The 23421-nt window shown below is 40.6% G+C and overlaps 1 protein-coding gene across 2 annotated transcripts in view; it reads right to left on the minus strand.

Moving 5' to 3' along the window:
* Positions 1-23421, minus strand: part of ptgis (prostaglandin I2 (prostacyclin) synthase) — a 60776-nt gene that overhangs the window by 25874 nt on the left and 11481 nt on the right. The window contains exons 1-3 of one of the 2 annotated variants that reach the window (XM_052031197.1): positions 10562-10594; positions 8281-8404; positions 5455-5633 (exon numbers count right to left, since the gene is read on the minus strand). In XM_052031197.1, the coding sequence (XP_051887157.1) occupies positions 5455-5633; positions 8281-8310 (209 nt within the window). In that variant the 5' untranslated portion in view covers positions 8311-8404; positions 10562-10594. Of the gene's footprint in view, positions 1-5454; positions 5634-8280; positions 8405-10561; positions 10595-23421 lie in introns of those variants that run through there. The other variant, XM_052031196.1, reaches the window with a different exon arrangement.

The following is a 23421-nucleotide window of genomic DNA, read 5'->3' on the forward strand; positions in this document are numbered from 1 at the left end:
TATACTTTTAAGTTATCTGCCCCTATCAAACCTTGCTTTCTTCTTCAAGGTCCTTGAACATGATATCATTTCCCACCGTGGTTGCCATCCCCTGATAATCCCACCTTCCACAGAAATCTGTATCTGAAGGGCACCAGTCAGGTTTCTTTTCATGCCATTGTGCCAAGACAAATCAAAGTGACTTTCTATGTGTTTGTGATAAAGGTAAACTACTCTTCTTTGACCTAGAAATTGACCTATATAAGCCTTTTGTTTACTGTGCCAACCACAAATTACTTAATGCATCTTTTAACACAGCAAAGCCATTTCCTGTTGAAATTGCAAGATTTGAACAAGAAATGGCTTTGTTGTGTTAAAAGATACATTAGGTAGTTGTCAGGACAAGGCACCTTGAGGCACAATTCACATCAGCATGGCTGGTGTTTTCCAATGATACTTGTGCACTTAATGGCCACAATGTGTGTAATGTTCTTTGCTTTACCAACAGAAATTGAAACATACACAGGGATAAATCAAAGGTAGTCAGCATTGTTTTGTGAGTGGGAGATTCTGTTTGACCAACTTGAATGAATATTTTGAAGAGGTAACAAAAAGTATTGATAAGAGCAATGCAATTGATGTAGAATACATGGATTTCAGTAAGCCTTTGATGAATAGGAGGCTCATTCAAAACTTAGAAGCTTTGGGCTTTAGGGCAAGTTGGCAAATTGGATCTAAAATTGGCATGGTAATTGGGGGCAGAGGGTAATGGTGGAGGGCTGCTTTTGTGAATGGAAACCTGTGACCAGTGATCGGTGCTAGGATCCTTACTGTATGTTACATATGTTAATGATTTGAATATGAATGTAGGAGGTACGATTAGTAAGTTTATGGATGAAGTGCTTCTGAAGTGAGGAGGATAGCTGTAGGCCACAGGATGATACTAATATGTTGGTAAGGTGCATAGAGCAATGGAAGATGGAATTTAATCCTGATAGGTATGGGCTGATGCTTTTTAGGATGACCAGTAAGGGTAGGACATATATAATGAATGGTTGGGCTTTAGGGAGCATTGAGGAACAGAAGGACCTGGGTATACAAATCCAAGGATCCCTGAAGATGGTGGAGGCAGGCACTCTCACAACATTTAAGAAATATCTAGATGAGCATTTAAATCGCCAAGGCATTAAAGGATTAAGTGTTGGTAGATGTGTTCAGTAAGCACAGGTACTTGATGGTTGCCATGGACATGGTGTGCTGCAGGACTTGTTTCTATACTGTATGATTCCATAACTCTATTGACTATGTGCAACTTACATCCTTCTTTTTGCAAAGGAAGAAGGAAATCCTGCAGCAAGTCTACAAGAACATTAATATTTAACAATCTGCATCTACCAGCCTAAGTTTTTAATGCTCACCATATGTCATGTGTCTTTACTGGGTCTCAGACTTGTTGCAGCTATACACAGCAGAGATTCACACTGCCATCTCTGCAGAGTGATGAGTCAGTGGCCTGGGGCAACTCGTGTCCCAGGACTTGATCTGCACAGAAATTGTAGGGGGTTGTGGCCACACATACTGAAGATGTATCCCCTCTTTCTTGCCTTTTCCTTCACCTCAAACTTTTCTGTTGCTGTACTGGGGCTACCATGGAGAGAGCAATATTTGGCTGTGACTTGCTTCCCATATTCCTGGCAATAAACATGATGGTCATTCTTTGTGTGTTGGCCCCAAATTTAGCCCACGTTCCATGCACGTTCAAAAAGGGTGAAATCCATTTGCTAGGCACTTGTTTTTCTTGTTCTGCCTGCAGCTTTTATCATGTTTGAAACAGAAAAATGTTGAATAGTATAAGTTATAAAGAACAGTAAAACATTTAAAAGCGCTGGAATAATTAAAACCAAGTACAATTAGTTGAAAACATTTCAATTTATCTTCAAAAAGTTAGAGTCATAGAATTGTACAGCACAAAAATGAGCCCTTCTGTCCAACTCATTTATGCTCACCATGATCCCTATCTATGCTAATCCTATATGCTGGCATTAGGCTCATATCCATCTGTTCCTTTCCTAAACAAGTACTTGTCTGAATGCCTTTAAAAAGTTGTAACTTTACCTGCCTCCACCACCTCTTCTGGCAGCTCATTCCATATACCCGCCACCCTTCGTGTGAAAACCTTACCCCTCAGATCTCCTTTAAAATTTCTCCCCTCTCACCTTAAACCTATGCCCTCTAGTTTTAGAGTCCCCTATGTCTGGAAAATCTCTACCCTCTCTGTACCCATCATAAACCTTAATAAGGGCACTACTCAGCCTCCTTACTCTCTAGTGAGAACAAATCCAAGTTTTAATACTTCTTCATTTTTTAAAATTGAATGATCTTTGAGTGCTTTATATTGTCAAGGATGTGCGGCTTTACCATCATTTAAAGTTCCTCAGAAGAGTTTCAAAGAGAGGGCTTGTTCAGGCCAGCCTGTGTGACCTAATTACACCACCTGATGTGCTGCTTGGGGCTCTGCCTTTATTCCAGGAAGCCATTTATCTGCAGGATTCCCTGTCTGGATATCGACAAGGCAAGTTAACATTATCAGTGCAGTTCAGCAGTAGTGCAGGTGGTGGGCACCACTCAGCAAAGCCCAGACTATTATGTAACCTAGTATCAGAGTTTGTTTGCTAACACTCCTGTGAAAATTAACATGGGATCTTTTTCTTTGTTAACCCACAAAATAAATGCAAATTACTCTTGTTTGCATTATTTATTTAGGAATCCAGGTCAAGCATTGTAGCTGGTTATACTTTTATGGCAGATGGGACTTGGATGCAAGTGGTAAAAGATGTGGTAACAAAAATATATTTACTAGAACAAATGTCCCTGTCCTATTAAGTATATCAGACCTGGTTTCTGTAACTGAACCAGCAGGATTGGGAGACAAAAAGCTCACTGGAATGTTTTCTAAGGCAATAAGGAGTTAGAGGTTTGTTTCTTTGCAATAATCTCATTAGCAATGTGGAGAGAAGTGATAGGTATGGGAACACAAATGTTCAGTAAAAGGTCTGTTGAGTGCAAATGGTTTTTAAAGGGATGTGACAATGATTGACTAGTTGGATCAAAGGCATGTTTATTATGAACAAACAGTGACCAGTAGCAATCTCTCTGTTTTCTGTTAGTTAGCCATCACCTAAACATGCCAATATATTACGCCCACCAACCCCCTGCACTTCTATCTCATTCAGTAACCTTTTATATGGCATCTTATTAGGTGCCTTCTGGAAATCCAGATACACTACATCTACAGGTTCTTCTTCATCCATCTTGCTCATTACATCCCCACAAAAATCTAGCAAATTTGTCAAACATTACTTCCCTTTCATAAAGTCACATTGACTCTGCTTGATTTCTTATGATTTTCTAAATGTCCTTTTATAACCTGTTTAATAATAGGTTTAAGCATTTTCCCAATGATAGATGTTAGGTTAACTTCCCTGTTGTTTCTTAAGTTCTGTCTCCCTCCTTTTCTGAGCAGTGGTGTCACATTTGCAATCCTCTGAGGCATAAATAGAATCTAGGGAACTTCCGTAGATTACAACCAATGCCTCAATTATTTCTGCAACCACTTCTTTTAAGATTTCTCAGCATCTAATTTCACATAATATCAATGAGTTAAGCTTTCCTCAATTTTAATTTATTAAATATCTTCCTGGATTTTAATAGCTTTAAATTATGCTTCAGAAAATAAGTGTAGGAATATTTCTATGTCCAATTATTCTTTAAGAAATGGGTTGACACCAGCGTCACAGCACAATTTCTCACAAAGCAGCTTTTCCAAAGCATTTGCATTTAAATTAATGACCAAATCATTGCAGGGATTCCAAAGTGGGTCTGCTGATTTCGACATTAAGTTGTTTTGGTTTTGTGTCCCTGATGATTAACAGTCTATGTCTGGAGTGAGATTTCAGAAATTTTTGTGTTAAGGAATGGATAACTTACAGGTATATTATCTTAACAAGAAATACTTTTAGAAGATAAGCTTCCTAATGGACTGCTGAATTCAAATGATCATAATAATAATCAAATGATATAAGGGTCTTTCACAATCTCAGCAATGACAAGAAACCACAAAAGAGTTAATAAGTCTGAATGACAAAAACCACAAAATCAACTGCAAAATATAGGCCTGAAATTTCCATTAAAAAGCCAGCTAAGGCGGAAGATACAAACTTCTGCACTGTTGCCTGCTACTGTATTTCCCATCGTACTCTGACACTAGGCTTCTCAGCAGTGAAGTGTGAACTTTGGCACTTTTCTCAGAGTTATGCTGGGAAATCCAGCAAGATGAACCTGTACCAGATTAGACCTGGTGCAAGTTCAACAGTTCCACTCATTTTAATGCAGAAGAATGGCTGCAAGAAATTAGGTAAACTGCAGATAATTTCACATAAAACATACAATTACGTAAAGATATTTAATTGTTTGCTTTCATGAATGGTTATCAACCTGTAGCATTACCTGAACAACCTTAATCACTACCTCAGTATAGCAACGCATAACCACTCTGACCACTTTGCACTACAATGGACTTTGCTTTTTTTGTTCTAATTGTGTTCTTTCTTGTAAATATTGTGTATAATTTATCTTTAATTTATGTTTTTCTCGTGAATGCTGCTTATCTGAGGCTATGTGCCTGTGATGCTGCTGCAAGTAAGTTTTTCATCACACTTGTGCAGATATGTACTTGTGCATATGACAATGACAATAAACTCAAAACTAATTCAGATTCTCTCAACAGATAGTTCTGAACTGCTGAATATCTCTAATGCTTTTTAATTTTATTTCAGTTCCAACATCTGTAATATTTGATTTAGTTTCTGTGTTTCTCTTTTCTCTTTATGAAGTAACACTTTTAATAGTGTGTTTAATATTTAATAGTTCTTGAATGTTGTATGTTTGGCAATGAATATTTCCTGACAGTTCTGACAGCTGGTTCATCTAGAGGCCATGACTTCACTGTTAAACAGGTTTTAGTGGAATTCCCACACTATGGATCCTTTGCTACTCAAGGTCTTGCCAATCAGACAGGTTGGAGCTGGCTTCTTTATGGAAGATCACACCAGAGGACAGATTCGAAGTGAGAGTAGGCTTAGAACATGGACAACCGGTGAGCACCAGCAGTGAGTAGTTTTTTGGAAATTTTGGGCTGATCATTTTTATACATCTCTGCAAATTCCACATCAAGCTTACAGGTACTTGATAGTCAACATTGTCATGGTGGGCCAAAGGTTCTGTTTTTGTGCCATATGACACCATGACTCTATAGTCCGGAGAATTATATGTCCAGGCATCTATAAATGGTAATTGATACTGAACACATTTTAAAAATTTTTCATTTGTCTGAAGTTTTACTCTTTGTGAAATTTCACACAATGAAATCATTTATTTTGTCATACACTTCAGGATATATCAATGCAGGGTACTTACGTTTTCATCAAAGCTTTCTCTTCATTGTGATCATAGTCAGGAAGCTGAACATTGAAGATTTTATCCATTAAAGTCAATGAATACTTTGTAAAGTCCAGCTTTGCGCTGGATTCAGATACAACTATATCGAATGAATGAGGGTCAAATAGGAAAGTTATGTATCGCCCCGCCAATCGAACCTTAGTGAAAAGAAAACATGATCAAGAGTCCAGTGTTAGTAGGCACATATATTGAAAGTCCCCACAAAGATTGCCACAAAGCTTAGTCATTTGAATTTAAGATTCGTACGACACACAAAGAATAATAAAGGCAAGTCCATGACCTATCTTTTCCTTCTATGTCACATTCGCTCATTTTTAAGTGAAAGAGAAAATTATCACTCGGAAATCTCTACATATTATGAATGAAATTTACATGACAAATGTAAACCATTCATTGTTAAAAATCTTTCAGCAGCGCAATTCTTTTTTTACAAAGCATCACTTTCTCTTGTCATGTTCTGTCCTGCTTCTGAGTTAAATTTTTTCCGATGTATCAGAAAGCAGACCACTGGAAGAGCTCAGCAGGTCAAGCAGCATCTGTGCAGGCAGAAGGTGTATGTCAACATTTCAGGCCAAGACCCTGCACCAGGACTGACAGAAGAGGAAAGAAAGCCAGTATACAGCAGTAAAGGAGAGGGGTAGAACAGAGGCTGGTAGGTGATAGTTGGAACCGGGGGGGGGGGGGGGGGGGGGGGAGGGGGGAGGGGGGGGGGTGGTGGGAACGGGATAATGGGCAGATGGAACCATGTAGGGAAGGTGGAGGGGAAAGAGGAAGCTGAACAAAGGGAAAAGCAAGCTAGGTGGCTGAGTGAGAGTGTGACAAAGAAGAACACAGGGGGTGTGGGCTGCCCCGCTGAGTTCTTCTGGGTTCTTTTTTGTTCCATATTCCAGCATTTGCATTCTCTTGTCTTTTTGCAATGTATGTTCATATATCCACATTTACAATTGAAAATGCCCATGTTAACTTTCAAGATCATTCAGAGCATGGAGGAGGCAATTTGATTCATTGTATTCATCTCAGCTAACAAAGAGTTTTTGAAACTAATCCCACTTCCCATCCCTCAGTTTGTAGCTTTGAGGCACATCCAATACCCATTCAAGTACATTTTTAAGTGGCTCACACTTTAGGTATACTTTTAAGTGCAGTCATTATTGCAGAGTAGGAAACAAAGCAACCAGTTTGAGCTTCCTTAAGCTTCAAAGTGATATTAACCAGATAATCTTTTCTTTCATGTTGATTTGGGATCATGTTGGCATGGAAACTAAAGATAATTTGCTACTATCTTCAGGATAATGCCATGGGTTCTGGAGTCCCAGACAAAAGGAACCCTAGATTAACATCTGGTCCTAAAGGTAGAACCACCAAAACCACCAGTTAAATTTAGCACATTACTCATTGTTTTGTTAACCCAGAGGAAAGATTTGTGCTGGTAAGTGGACTATGTGGACTATCATGTTGTCATACTTTTACCAGCACAGTTTGAAGGAATACTTTGCAAAGAGAAATTTAACCTAAGATCCTGTTCTGTTTCTGTAGGTAAAATCAGGTTAAAAAAAATCATTGGTTCTGAACAAACCAGCAGCTCAGCACTTCCATACACAGCAGCAGAAATTGATTAACACCTTGGGGATTTTCATGGCGAACTTGGGAAGGCAGCTTTAAAAAATTTCTCAATATATATGAATAACAGGAAACTAGAATTCTGTTGAAAGAAAATGTTGACTGCAGTGTCATTTCCACATGCTTTATGCTTTTCAATTATAGCGGGATGCTTTTTACAGTCAGCCACCTGATTCTTGTTTGAAACTTAAGAGCCCAACATTGAAAGTCAAATGTACCACTTTGTAGAAAGTTGACTTTGTACCACTAGATGGCAGTGGAAGTTATTATCATTTTGCAGTGTCTGAACAACTTTCTGAAGGATTGAACTGAAACACTGCAGGAACTGGCTGAGTAACAATAACAACAAAAGCTCTTTTTTAGTGCCTTGCCAAGCAAAGATTTGTATTTCAATGTGCACTTTCCCTTTCATAATTCTGCACGTCATTATGGTAATAAATTAGATCATTTGTTTGTGTTCAGATATTTAAACATAACGAATTGTTTTTGTTTCACAGAAGAGGGTTGCTCTGCTCTGTTTCTCAGTTAGAAAATTGGAAGTGTTGTGTATCTAAAAAGGCTATGTAACCAAGGCCCATTGCACGTGAAGTCACTTTGGTGTTGGTAAGGGAATGACAATACAAATAAAATAGCACTCAGTTTATGCCAAAGCCAACATTAAATTAAAACAAGTATAGCTGGAAGTTTGCACATATATGCCTAGAACTTGGAACCACTTCCCCCCATTTTTTATGTTCATATAGCACATAAAAGCCATTTGGTGCATGTTAGAGATGCTAGTAATTGTTTTTGCTCCAATTGCCCAGTAGATTTCTAAGCACAATTTACCTCAGGCACCTGACTTTTGCTGGTGGTCAGTTGCATAAATATTGACAGCCTACCTGTTACTGTGCTGTGGCTGCTATTGGATCTTGTAATCCAGTGATACATTGACATGGCAGTTGTAAACCCTGCACAGAAGTCCTGATGGGCATTGCCAAAGTTCCCTGTTAATGCATGAATTTGCATCCAAGACATTATAGCACCACATTTCACGAGTCTTGTGCACTTTTGGATTTTTTTTCAATAAATAGAAGTCGACATTATGTCATGTTTAGTGCACCAAAAGAGAGTGAATTGCAATTTCTAGACAATAGTTTGGTATCAAAATTAAAGGAAACTTACTGTGAAAATGTCTCCATATTTTGTCTTCATTTTCAATAAAAATTTGGCACTATCTCTCCCAAACTCAAGGACATGTCCCAGCCAGGGAATTAAGCCTTTATCTAGAGGTGGTTCATTTGGTAACCTAAAAGAACAATTAAAAGGATTAATTAACTAACAATTGTTATTATTGTCAATATTACTTAAAATATAAGATAAGATATCTTTATTAGTCACATGTACGTCAAAACACACAGTGAAATGCATCTTTTGTGTAGAGTGTTCTGGGGGCAGCCCGCAAGTGTTGCCACGCTTCGGGTGCCAACATAGCATGCCCACAACTTCCTAACCCATACGTCTTTTTCTTGGGAATGTGGGAGGAAACCAGAGCATCCTGAGGAAACCCATGCAGACACGGGGAGAACGTACAAACTCCTTACAGACAGCGGCCGGGATTGAGCCCAGGTCACTGGCGCTGTAAAGCATGACGCTAACCGCTACACTACCATGCCTGCAATCTACCGTGCCTGCAAAAGGATAATAGATGCGTGTTTTAAACAAAGAACCAACAGAAGTGGATTAAAACATGTATTAAATAACACCAAAATTGAAAGTCAATTTTACCACTTGCAACAACAACTTCTGGGTCACTTCACACCACTTGAAAAGTTTGAGTACACATGCCCTATTGTTGATTATCCATGTGAGCCTGATGTAATTGTCACATTGGGGCCACGTGGAATGATGGTCTTCCATGTGTAATATTCCTTGTGGAGCACAATAGGTGAAATTGGACAATGATATCTTGGGGCACCTATTGTTGAAAATTCCCAGGACACCTTGCTCTGATCTTTGAAACAATAATTTCAGTTTGTTCTTTTTTACTCTCAGCTAGGTTGAATAAACTGGCAGGAAATTTCTACAGGGCAGACTTCCTGCACACACAAATGGAATTGTTGTGGAAGGAAATGAGAAGAATCTATCTGCAGAACTGGACTGGCAGAAATCCATTTGGGAATAATACCCAGAAATAAAACTATTTCTTTCTTGAATATAACCTGATTTTATGTCACACCAATTTCTAGTTCAAAGTGATAAAAACAGCTAAAATATGCACCTCAAGGCAGAGGATTGACTAGTGATCATTACTGGGCCTTAAGCCTAATCTCTACATAGGTTGCAAGCTTTATTAAGGCATATAGCTTGCTAATTGATGCCTATCCAACACTGTCTGGCTTGGATACCTGGCTGGCCCTCAAATAAATCCTTTATGGGATTGGAGAGTGGGGAGGAGAGGAAGGGAAACGAACTGGAGGAAGGATAGTGGGAGCATGTACAACCAAGGAACAGCTCGTATTATTGCAGTGAAGGCAGAAGGATTACGCGTTTAGACCCCAAAAGACAGAGTGGAGTAAGTGTGGCACATGCCCTATCCAGTTTCTGCCAAATTTAGTTATCCCAAACTGTTAAAACTGGCCTTAACAAATTCTTTGGACATAATGCTTATTTTAGACAAACTCCCTGAATATTCCAACTGGGATTGAAAATATAAAATTTTGCCTGGAAATTTATCCCAATAGTCCTAAACCCCAAGATACGATCAATTCCAAAATACAAATACAATAGAGAAGAAATTTTCACACCCACTTTCCAAGTCTGATTGATTTATGTTAAACTGATTTAACATACATTTTAGAAATATTACAGAAACATGTCTAGAAAGTCACCCCCACTCAATAGCACTAAGCAGACAATAAAGTTGCATCACATATAACATTGACTTAAACATACTAATGCTTCTACGTAGCATGTTTAAGCCAACTGATCAGATAAATTTCCAGAGAAAATTATTTTCGAATAAAATTTTATGGGCCTGAAATAATGGGCCGAATCATACCAGATCAGGCAGGCCTGCGTCTTGAACTGATTGTATGATCTGATCTGGATACAGAGACTAACCAAGCTGATTCCCACACCCAAGACTCTTTCTGTGATGCAAAGCTGGTCACATCTGATGACTAGGGCCCTGGTGGTGAATACTCAGGCCAGGTCCCCAACAGTCATGATGGCCTAATAACAACCTGCTTTTGTTCAAGTCTTTGAACTGTTTATAAATATCTCTGATAATCAGAGATATTTAAAAACAGTTGAAGTATTTTAAAATAGTTAAAATAAAGAAATTAAAATCCATGTAAGTAAATAAGTCCTAAGGTGTATGGTTAAATAAAAACATTAAGATAAAAGTAAAAAAAGTAAACAAAGTAATAACCTGCACTTAACTTTTTTACTGAAGGTCACCTACTTCGTTCAAATAAATGGAATTGTGCTACTGATTCCAGTCATCCTTGTATAAAGTGGAGGGAATGAATTTGATGTTCATCCAACCACTCAGCACAGCATAGCCTAACGAGCGAATGTTTGACCTCCAGCTTGTCTCTGTTTTCTTGCTTCAGTGGTATGGAATGTACTAATGTTTAGTTGGCACTTCTGTCGAAACTGCCAGATAACTGCAGTGCATGGATGAGCTCCTTGCTGACTTCTATGCGTGCCTATTCATTGTAACACAGTTGGAACAAGCTGGAGATTAATGTCGGTAAATCCTACATTCCAAAGTACCGATGGACTCAGCATAAGTGGGGGAGGGAGTGGGGGGGGTGCGGTGTAGTGTAAAAGGTCATGGCTGTCATGTGACTGTGACAACACTGACCCCTCTGGCTGGGATGACACCATTGAGCACATGGCTGAAAGCGACACCACTGTCAATCAAGGTTTGGTTCCACCCCACTAGGTAAACACCTTTGTCCTTGCTGGACCACTCGGATTGGTCTGTGCGAGCACCTTTGTTCCTGGGCACACCTACCATTGGCCTGTTTAAACACCTTTGTCCTTGCTGGACCATCCAGCCCCCCAGCAGTATAAAAATGCTGCATGTTTGGTTTTCTCGCTCTCATTCTCCGAGGATATTGAGATAAGCTGTGCACTATTTCAGGGCAGTTAGTTAAGGACTCCCGAGACCAAAGAGCCAATGTTTGTCCAGAATCAGGGTGTCCAAACATTGTATTGTTTATTCCTTGATCATTTGTACCCAGTTATTGTGTGTGTGTGTGTGTGTGTGTGTGTGTGTGTGCGCGCGCACATGCGCGCGCACCTCCCCCCATTGCGATTCCCTCCACATTCGCGATCTCCTGATTGAGAGTGTGTGAGTGTGCATCTGTTCCCATTCATTCTGTCCCCACGTTTGTCTTTGTTAATAAACCATTTTTAAATTACAAAGACTGTGTCCAGAGTTCGTCTACCTTTAAGATGTCAAAGAACCGTTTCACATGACAGGGGGCTGAAGTGCTGTGTTAAGATCACAAGACAAAGGAGCAGATGTAGGCCATTCGGCCCATCGAGTCTGCTTCATGAGCTAAACTAAACTATTCCTATCTAGCTCCAATTTCTGGCCTTTTCCCCATATCCCTTGATACCTTGATTAATTAGATACCTATCAATCTCCTCCTTAAACACCCCCAATGACCAGGCCTCTACAGCTGTATGTGGCAAAGAATTCCATAAATTCACGACCCTCTGGCTAAAGAAATTTCTCCTAATTTCTGTTCTAAACGGGTACCCTCTAATTCTAAGACTGTGCCCTCTAGTTCTGGACTCACCCACCAAGGAAAACAGCTCTGCCACATCTACTCTGTCCAGCCCTTTCAACATTTGAAATGTTTCTATGAGGGCCCCTCTCGTTCTTCTGTACTTCAGTGAGAACAGTCCAAGAGCCGACAAACGCTCATTGTATGTTAAGGCGCCTGATGCTTTTGGTATCCGGCCTCTGGACCCGAAGGTTGAGTTAGCAGTTTAGCACAACCCCAATCATTAGAATAGGATCACTAACCTTGATTGTAAAGGATAAGTGCAAGTTAGTTTTTAAATTTTGTTTAATCTTGATGGATTTAATTAGTTTCTACTATTTAAATGCACTGCCTGAGGTCTGGCCATTGGCATGAACTCCTAATCTGTTTGGGATGACTGCAGTAGCAAGGTTCAAGGATGTTTGGATCCTCCATGTCACACATAGTCAGTGGGTAAACCAAAGGAAGGTAAACTCAATCTGGCTCAATGTATGTGCGTAGATGTCAGAGACAAACTGATGAACAAGGAGGAACACCCAGCCAAAAATGAGTATAATGTGACACTATATTCTGAGATTCTAATCTTTGAGCTAAAATTCCCTCCTCTGCCACATTCACGCAATGTCCAATGATTTATCAGAACTCAGGTACTGTATTCACTAAGAAAGCTGCAGAAACACAGCAGAAGTTATGTCTTGTGGCTATGTTGTGTGCACCAACATTGCTCTCCAATGTCATAACTTCAAGAATGAATTACTCAAGCTTTCTCTTATGTGTGCTCGTGTTTACAACAGTTACTTCATGTTACATTATATATCACTGATTTTCAGTGGGTGGATTCTAAGGAAGCATTTTAAAGCAGACAGTAATTATAATTCTGTTCAAAACAGTGCTCTGGGAAACAAATGCTTTTCCTTGTCTGTTTACCTTAATCAAATAGCACATTTCTCTCTGTGCGTGATTAAATGTCTTCTTAAATAAAAGTTATTGATGGATTGCATTGATCATGGAAGGAAATGCAACCATAATGGTTGCAGAATTTATGCATTAGTTATGACAACTTATTATGAGAAATCATATTGTGTTCATGTCTACCATATATTTTCAATTATTTTGAACCACTTGCCTTAGCTACTAAGCTGGAAAATATTTAGATTTTGATTATTTCCAAACCTATGTCCATCCCAAATGGTGCAGGATCTTCTGATAACCCAGAGCCACCCAAGCCTGCCAGCTTCACAGACCTCACAGCACACTGTTTCTGTCGTCCTGGCTCTGAATGGATTTGTCCCTGAGAGGCTTATTCATATCAGATCAGTGAGCTGTTGTGCAGAGCCAGCCTTGTTGATCATAAGTGGATGGCCCTGCCTCAAATCGTCCTCATTGCTGGTGAGGTCCCACCCCTAGTCTTTGGAGATCCATTAGAACTAACTTTGCTGGGCAAAAGAAGAGGCTTCTATTTAAAAAAAACCTCTTCAGTGCTCAGCGATACTTCTTACGGTATCAAATAGAAAATGTTGGAAACATCAACAGGTCACATTCAGGCAGCACATCGGGAAAGAGAAACAGTTAGCATCACAGAAAGGGTTCCCAAACTAGTTGTTTCTCCTTCCACAGATGCTGCCTGACCAGCATTTTCTGTTTTTATTTCAGATTTTTAGCATTTACAGTTTTTTTGATTTTCATAGTCAAAGAGGAGTTATGCATCTCACTTTTCTATTCCAAGCACTATGTATGCATGCATGCTTCCACTCTTTATGAAGTCTGCAATCAAATTAATCTTTGCAGCTCCTCTTTTATGGATGACTTTCTCTTTCTTGGTATCTCTGTTCCAGTGCTCTTCAATTCTCTTGAGTGGTTAAGAGACTGACAAGGAGCCTTCTAGTCTGTGGAAGATGTGGGGCAGGGATCGGCAACAAAACAATGGAGGTTTTTTAGGAATACAGGGCTGTTTGCAGGACTGATTCACATTAGTGGAAATGGGGAATGAAAGAAGTTTTGGCATTGTAGTGTATTGTGGGTTCTCCTGAACAGATATCTGGAGCAGAGTATCGCTGTCACTCATTCAAGTTTCAATAAAGATAACCTTTATTTGTGGTTTTTCAACTGAACTGCAATCAGTCCAAACAATGTTATATTACCAAGTCTCTTAAGGTAGCTGCAACCCATCAACCTTAAGGCAGCACTTTCTTTATATGTCCCCAGATGTACACCACAGACACTGAGAAGCTGGTTAAAATCCTTGAACCCTGCATTAATAAGGACATATTATGCAGCAATCTGCACCACTGTTCTTGCATTACATGATCCTAATTCTCTTTATCCAAGGGAGTTCTGTGTTCCATGCCTTGTGCATCTAGGTCTCACTATTATGTGAGGTTTGCATAAAGTCCTGCAGACAACCACTCTAGACACTTTCATGGTACTCAAAGCATTCCTTCAGCAGACTAATGGCTTTCTCAGTGATATTATTTGTTGTCAGGTAGCTTGGTCATACCAATCCTGAGCTTCCCTTGGTTGAGTTTCTAACAGATGTGGTCAACTCTATGTTGAGGAGAACAATGACCTCCTACATGCAAAATCTATCTTGTGGTGTTGGGGTTGACAGGCAAGAAAAAGTTCCACCATGTCTGATGACAGGATAATCAAACTCCCTGGTTTAACTGGCTGGTAAACATGTCAGAACATGACGGATAGCAGTGAAAACATTCAAAAACTCTTCAAATAATAATATTTATCATAATTTAAAACAATAAGTAAACTAAAACATCTAAAACAATTTTAAACATTTAAATAGTTCAAAGAAATAAAAGAAACATAAATTAACAGAAAATCTGTTCTAAGAGGAGTCCAGGCTCAGTATGCAGTTGGGAATGTTACTACAGCTCTGCCTTCAGTACTATAATTCCAAGCAAACCCATCTCCAAACTCCTAGACCTGGGACTCTACAGCTCTTTTTGCAACTGATCCTTGACTTTCTGACCAACAGACCACAATCAGTGAGGATAGGCAGCAACACCTCCGCCACAATCGTCCTCAACTCTGGTACCCCACAAGGCTGCATCCTCAGCCCCCTACTTTACTCCCTGTACACTCATGACTGTGTGGCCAGATTCTGCTCTAACTCCATCTACAGGTTTGCAGATGACAATACTGTAGTGGGCCGTATCTCAAATAACTATGAGTCAGAGCACAGGAAGGAGATAGAGAGCTTAATGACATGGTGTCATGACAACAACCTTTCCCTTAATGTCAACAAAACAAAAGAGCTGGTCATTGACTTCAGGAAATGGGGTGGTGCAAACAATCCTGTTTTCATCAATGGTGCTGAGGTGGCGATGGTTGAGAGCTTTAAGTTCCTAGGTGTAAACATCACCAATAGCTTCTCCTGATCCAACCACGTAGATGCCATGGCCAAGAAAGCTCACCAGCGCCTCTACTTCCTCAGGAGGCTAAGGAAATGTGGCATGTCCCCGTTGACCCTCACCAATGTGTATAGCTGCACCACAGAAAGCATCCTATCTGAATGCATCATGGCTCGGTATGGCAACTGTTCTGTCCAAGACCACAAGAAACTGCAGAGAGTTGTAGACACAGCTCAGCACATTACAAAAATGAGCTGTCTAGAATTCTCACTTCTTTGGAAAGGGAGCCATATAATCAAACACTTCCTGCCCTGGACATTCTCTCTTCTCCCTTCCACTGGGCATAAGATACAAAACTTGAAAGCATGCACTGCCAGGCTCAGGGACAGCTTCTATCCCACTATTGAATGGACCTCTTATATGATAGGATGGCCTCTTGACCTCACAATCTACCTTGTCATGGCCTTGCACCTTATTGTCTGCCTGCAGTGCACTTTCTCTGTAAGTGTAACACTTCACATTCTGTTATTGCTATGTTCTGTTATTGCTTTTCCCTGTACTACCTTGATGTACTGATGTGGTGAACTGGTCTGTTGGGATGGCTTGCAAGACAGGTTTTTCACTGTACCTCGGTACATGTGACAATAATAAACCAATTACCAATGACCAAGTTACCGGGATCAGCTGCTCACAGCTTCGGGTCCTTGAGCAATCACGCAAAAATTCCAAAGTTGCAGATAGTTATTCAGAGTAATGTCAGCATATACACAGCGATCTATCAATATCTCCTTATACTATTACATTCAGAGAGTAGTAAAGATGGTGCCCGAGAGAGATGACCTTCTGTGTGCAGCTCCCAAGAGGATTATAAAATACTCCTTTTTACAACTACCACAGCTGGAATCTGCAGCCACAGAGACTGCAGTAAGCAACATTGTTTTAAGTCATTTAAAAAAGCTGGTGAACTTAAGAACTGACGGACTTGGGACTCCGGAACACCCAGGGCATGAGTGCAGCAGCTGGAAGCCCAGGGAACCTCTCCATTGTTTCAGAAAACGTGGCTGCAGGGCAGGGCTGCAGGTAAAACTGAAACCCAGCGTCCTAAGCACCTCCCTTATCATTCTCCTCGTTAACATACAATCTCTGGAAAAGAAAATAACATTGAAGACCTCAGAGCAAGACTGCAGAACCAGTGGGACATCAGGGACTGTTGTGTACTTTGCTTCACAGAGACATGGCTCACTCCCAGCACTCTGGACACAGCGTTCCAGCCTGAGGGCTTCAACACCCATTGCATGGACCGGACAGTGGCATCGGGTAAAGGCAGAGGCAACGTCATTTACTTCATGATTAACTCATCGTAGTGCACAGATGCGGCGGTTCTGTCTCGGTCCTGCTTCCCCGACCTCGAACATTTGGTGGTCAAGTATCATCCGTTTTATCTGCCGAGGGAGTTCTCCGCCGTCATCCTGGTAGGGGTGTACATTCCACCCCTGGCAAATGTCATGCTGGTGCTGGAGGAGCTGAGCACCGTGATCAACAGCCACGAGACAGTGCACTCTGATGCCTTCTCAATCATTGCGGGGGACTTCAACCAGGCTAGCCTGAAAAAGTCTCTCACAACATACCACCAACGTGTCACCTGCAGAACCAGAAGAGCCAACACACTCGATCACTGCTACACCACCATCAAGAACACTTACCGTGCCATCCCCCGCTTGCACTTTGGCAAGTCCGATCACCAGGCTGTACTTCTACTCCCGGCACATAGGCAGGGACTGAAGACCACAGCACCAGTGGTGAGGACTGCGAAGGTATGGTCAAGGGAGGTGGAGGATGAAAAACACGATGATGCTGGAGGGAACTCAGCAGGCCAGGCAGCATCCGTGGAGAAAAGCAGGCCACACTTGGAGCACCTCCCTTAATATCATCTGCAGCATTCGGTGTTCCAAGTGTGGTCTCCTCTACACTGGTGAGAACAAACGCAGACTAGGTTACCGTTTCGAAGAGAACCTGTGCTCTGTCCATAACCACAATCTACATCTCCCCATTACCGGTCACTTCAACTCACCCTCCCACACTATCACTGATACGTCAGTCCTCGGCCTCCTCCACTGCCAGGAGAATTCCAAGCGCAAACTGAAGGAACAGTACCTCATTTTCCATCTTGGAACCTTGCAACCTAACGGCATGAACATTGAATTCTCCCCATCCCCTTCCCCACAACCTCCCCCTCCGACCATGATTCCTCTCTTCTTCCCTCTCCTAGCCTCCTTTTTCCAACTTTTTTTTCCTTTCTCTCCTTACCTTTGACCCATGCCCCAGTGGATCTGCTCTCCCCTCCTCCCCCACACCTGCCTATTACTATCTCTCACCTGCATCTACCTATCACCACCTTGTGCCCACCCCACCTCCCCTCTTTTGTCCACCTATCACTGCTCTGCTTTTCCCTCCTATATATTGGGCTTCCCCTTTTCCTATCTTTAGTCCTGAAGAAAAGTCCTAACTTGAAATGTTGACCGCTTGCTTTTCTTCACGGATGCTGCCTGGCCTGCTGAGTTCCTCCAGCGTCATCGTGTTTTTCATCCAGAAACCTAACAGCATAAATGGCAGTGATGCATCACTCCCTGATGAGCTCCATGAGGAGCTGTAATCGAGGTAGCTGTGGGCATCAGTGGGTTTGTAGAAGATGTCGGTGGATAAGGAATCTCCTGAGATGGAGAAGGAAAGATCAAGGAAGAAGAGAGAGGTGTCAGAGATAGTCCGTGAATTAGAGAGTGGGGTGAAAATTTGTGGTGAAATGTATGAAATGGTCCACTGTAGAGGACAGCTACATATCTAACACATCACAGTGTTTTTCATCTAGATTCCAGCACCTGCAGTCTGTTTCTATAATAAACCTGATTCTGTTTCTGATTAAATTCAGCTATATAGGACTATCTTCCAGCAATTAATTTGTTCTCACTAATTTTTTATCTAATTTTTGTTTCCAATTTAAGTTGCCATTGAGATGTGTTGCAGAAAGCATATCTTACTTCCACTTGGCATGGCGAGAGACTAGAGACTGGATTGATAGACAGGACATTCAAGTGTGAGACCTTCCATGAGAAAGATCTGTCACAATGAATGTTTAATGGTTTGAAATGCAGTTGATAAGAAAACAAAAGTTAATTCATTATGTCAAGCAGGAAATTACTGAAAGATTGTGCAACTGAAGGGGTGAATATCCTTGTGTTGATCATTTCAGCTCACATTAAAGTTTGAGGTTAAGATGGGATTTCCTGTGTTAACAGAAAGAATTTCGTAACTTCCTCAAGTAGTTTTGGATATATAAAATCTTTTGAAATCTATTGAGAAATCATGGAAATGAACTGCTTAATGATTCAAAATCTTCCATTATATCGTAAAAGGAAATGTCATATATTCATATTTTGTAACATCTAAGTTATCAGAACGTACATCACTTGCAAATAGACTAATATGATGTCAACATCATGCTGTCTGTTTAACAAAGTGTGCAATTTTCAGAGTGCAAGCTGCCATATCCTGGGACAACAGTGAAAAGTCTACTGAAGAAAAGCTGCTGAAAACCTGCTAACATTTATCGCCAAATGAAAATCAATTAGAAAAGATGTAGTTATTATATCGCTGTTTCTGGGAGTTTTGCCATGTACGTGCTGAGTGCCGGGTTTCCCTCACTACAACCTGTGAGGTTATGAAAGATGACAATATAAACACAAGTTTTTTTAATGGAAAAATGTTAAAGAGCGACAATGTCTCCTCCTACTGACCTAGTCATTAAGCTTGCAGAGGCCATATCTCCTTTTGGAGTCTTAAATAAAATTTAAATAAACTAAATTAAGTGAATAATCTTTGAGGGGTCTCCCTTCAAAGCTACTTTTTAAATTTCAATATATATACTTTATTCAATGAATATAATAGTCAAATCAACACATTCTATTTGCAAAGCATCAATACCACTCATGTTTCCCCTTTAAACAAAACACCCATGAAGCGTTTGGTCACATAGAGCAATGGGACAAGCTATAATCCCAAAGCGAAACTAAGAAATTTCACCAAGAAAGGTGTAATGAACCTGTTATAATGGCAACCACATGTACTAATTAGACCTCTAAGAGAGTATCATTTCTGTTTTTTCAAATAGAAGAACCAACGAATCAGACTGCATTTTCTCCCTCCACAAACTCCACCATAAGGGTCTCCTTTCAAGCTACTCTTTCTCTCTCTATTGATGCCTTGGATAGATATGGTGTTGCAGCATTATAGTCCTGGTTGGTAAATGTGAGCTCCCTTGGTGCAAACCTGCCTTAAATTCATTATGAGCCTTAATCGACTCAAAGTGGTCAACATCACAGCAGCAGGTGGAAGTCCAACTGAGCTCTGCCCATCTGTACATTAATGGACTGATTAGTGAATATTAATAAATGTTGATTTCACCCTCACAGGTTGACAAAAATATCTCCAACAATAATTGGAATAGGAATATGGAAGGCAAATGCGACAAATTTTTCAAAATGTGTCAGGTTTCAGGTTAGTGCGGCAGTTCACAGTCTCCACTTGGGTTTCGATAAAGTCCAGGTGATACCCCAATACCCCAGCAGTGGTGCGTGGGGCAAAAGTGCACCGGAATGTTTCCTGGTGAGGCTTGGATCACTCTCGAAGGCAAAGTGGGCAGCAGACCAATTGACCAGAAGCAACAAGGGCCTAGACATTTTACTCTTGATCCCAAAGGCCCAATTCCTGGATCCAGCAGTTCCCTGCACTTTGCTCACACCACTGCTTACCAAACTGGCAAGTGGTACACCCATAGCACACACTGACATCAACAGGCAGCATAGCCACCACAAAACAAAGGCAATTGTTGAGCAGGAATGAACTCAATGGAATTCAGCTGTGATTCATTGACATACACATATTTACTCTTTTATATTTTGACAGATGATTATGCAAAGCTTTTAATGGTAAGCTGGCATTGATAATTGCCTACCTCAGTTTTGTGTAATCCTTTAAATTCTAATCAATAAAAGTCAAAAAGAGTGCCTAAAAGTAAACTGACTTTTCCTGTTAAAATGATTCAAAATTAGGGTCAAACTCAAACCACAGAATACGATGGTAAAAATGAAACCAAGATACTTAAGTGTGATATTTTCTAAATTAGGAACTGAAACCTACTTTAAAAAATCACCTTAAATGTAAAATAAAGTAGATTTGTTGTGCCTCTGGTGGCAGCATTGCATCCCTTGGGCACAGCCCACAGTTAAATACTGAGAGGGAGAATCAAATACCCATTGTATTAAATGTGTGAAAACTGAGCTAACTTCCCCTCTCGGTCCGTGGTCCTATTCACCTGATTTTCCTCTGTGCACCGTACCGTGTGAAATAATAATCACAGGAACATCTTCAGCAATGCAAAGATTTGCTGTTTGTTGCCCTCCAATGATTGTAACTGCAGTTTGAACAGTTAATTAAATGTTTTCTGCAGCATTTACTCAGCTTTTTCCTCTTCTGATTTTCTCTCAGCACCCAATCAGTCAATGGCAGTCAAAGGAAGAGTTGTATAAAGTCACGAGAACTTTCAATAAGTTTGAACTTCTAAAGGGTACTTCCTAAATTACACCTGCGACCTCCTCTGTACACAACACTGTGATATAGGTCAATACTTGCACAGCGATTGTTTGAATAGTAAATTTTCTGTTCTTGACATTAGATTCCAGAGAAGGAAGTAATTTCCCAATACAAAAGTGAAAGAGGAGAAGCAATCTTAACCTTTTAGTATGTCATGACTTTCTCAGTTTCTCATTCATTGAGCTTTGTTTGAGTGAAATTTAAAGGACTTATCATATTAGCCAGGTAGACAACTTAAGCCCATTTATGATGGACCATACAGTAGTGGCACAGGGCCTCTGGCCCATCAGTTCTGTTCCAACCATCAAGCACCCATCAACACCAATCCCATTTTCTTATTTTTGCATTCCCCTCAACTGCACCCCCCCCCACCCACCACCCACCTTCCCTGAATCTCCCGCCACTACCTAAACTGGAGACAATTTATAGTAGCCGATTAACCTACCAAGAGAGAACATGCAAACTCCACACCAACAGCCTCCAAGGTCATGATAAAACCCAAGTCTCTGGAGCAGTGTGGCAGCAGTATTAAGCAATACTCCACAGTACCACCCTTAACTCAGATTATTCAAGACATTCATCAGACAGATACCAGACTGCATGGCACCAAGATTGTTGTCAATGCTTTGAGGTTTCCAGATGTATCCAGATTTCAAGTATCCTTCTAAATGACATAATATTTTGTTGGTCTATATTATTGGATCCTTCCAATATTTAGGAGGTATACCAGATGTTATAAGAAAAGATTATTGTCTCCTGTAAAATCAGAAGATTTGCACATGAAATAAAGTGTTGCCTTTTAACGACTTAAACAGTTGAAAGAAGAATTTGTAGCCCCATTGGTGACCATAAATAATCAAGAGTGCAATTCAACCAAATAAAAACTTTTTTCAACATCACTGTTATTAGTGTTAAGCAAAAACAAAGACTTGCATTTGTAATGTGACTTCCATAAATACTTTATAGCCAATGAAGTATTACTCAATGTAGTCAATCATGATTACAATGCAGGAAACATAGTAGACGGCTTGCACACAGCAAGCTCATACAAACAGATAATGGCCAGATCAGCTGTTTTAGTGATGTTGATTGAGAGATAAATATTGATCATGGCATTGGGATTAAATTTCCTACTCTTCTTCAAAATAGTGCAATGGGATTTTTGGCACTTTTTTAAGATATCTTTATTAGTCACATGTACATCGAAACACACAGTGAAATGCATCTTTTTGCATAGAGTGTTCTGGGGGCAGCCCACAAGTGTCGCCACGCTTCCAGTGCCAACATAGCATGCCCACAACTTCCTAACCCGTTCGTCTTTGGAATGTGGGAGGAAACCGGAGCACCTGGAGGAAACCCACGTAGACACGTGGAAAACGTACAAACTCCTTACAGGCAGCGGCCGGAATTGAACCTCTGGCGCTGTAATAGTGTTACACTAACCGCTACACTACTGTGCCTGCCATACCTGATCTAAACAAAATACATAATCCATCAATGTCAATGGAAGAATTGCATATGAGCAAGAAAACTCAACAAGGTTTGAGTTTGTAATTTTTTAAACCTATGGCAGTACATTCTTTCACCTTAACACAACTGCAACCTCTTCTGTTCACAAATGTTGACAGGCCCTTTGTTTAATATCTCATCCAAAAAGAGACACCTCTGATAGAACAGAACATCCTCAGTACTGCCTTGAAATATCAACCTTGAATTATCACAGAGTCATACAGAATGGAAGCTGGCCTTTCAGCCCATCAAGCTTGTGCTGACCATCAAGTTCCCATTTTTGCTAATCCAATTTATTCTCCCCACATTCCCCTAATCTCTCCACAGATCCTACCACTTCCCTTACACACTAATGGTAATTTACTGTAGCCATTTAATCTACCAAATCTCATATCTTTGGGATGTGGGAGGAAACCGGACCACCCAGGGGAAACCCGCATGGTCACAGAGAGAACATGCAAGCTCTGCACAGGCAGCACCAGAGGTCGACATTGAACTTGGGTCAATAGGGCTGTGAGGCAGCTTGACCAGCTGTGCCACTGCGCCATTCAAAGTCACATTTCTGGAATAGGACTTGGACCCATAAATTTCTCACCCAGAGGCAAGAGTACTGCCAAGTGAGACACAGCAGACACACGGGTATTCCAATAGAAGACAAATGGACTCAATCTAAAGCTTCTTATTTCCATGGCAGAAGGTAAAATCAATAGCCCAGAAATTAGTTCACACATTTATTTTTTAAGCACTGAAATATTGTTTTGCAGTGCACTTTAGTTATGGGCCTGAAATAAAAACAGAAAATGTTGGAAACACTCAGGATGTCAGGCAGCATCTCTGGAAAGAGAAACAGAGTTAAAGTTTGAAGTCCAAGGGTTCTTCATCAGAACTGGGAAGAAGAGAAAAACAGTTAATGTTAAGCTGCAAGGCGGGTGTGGTCTGGTCTTGGGCCTGCCACTGCAAAGCCAAGGCATTAGCCAATACTCACAGCCCAGTGTAATACTTTACTTCACAAGCTGGAACAA

This window comes from Pristis pectinata, chromosome 16 (assembly GCF_009764475.1).
Source record: "Pristis pectinata isolate sPriPec2 chromosome 16, sPriPec2.1.pri, whole genome shotgun sequence".
Taxonomy (NCBI): Eukaryota; Metazoa; Chordata; class Chondrichthyes; order Rhinopristiformes; family Pristidae; genus Pristis; species Pristis pectinata.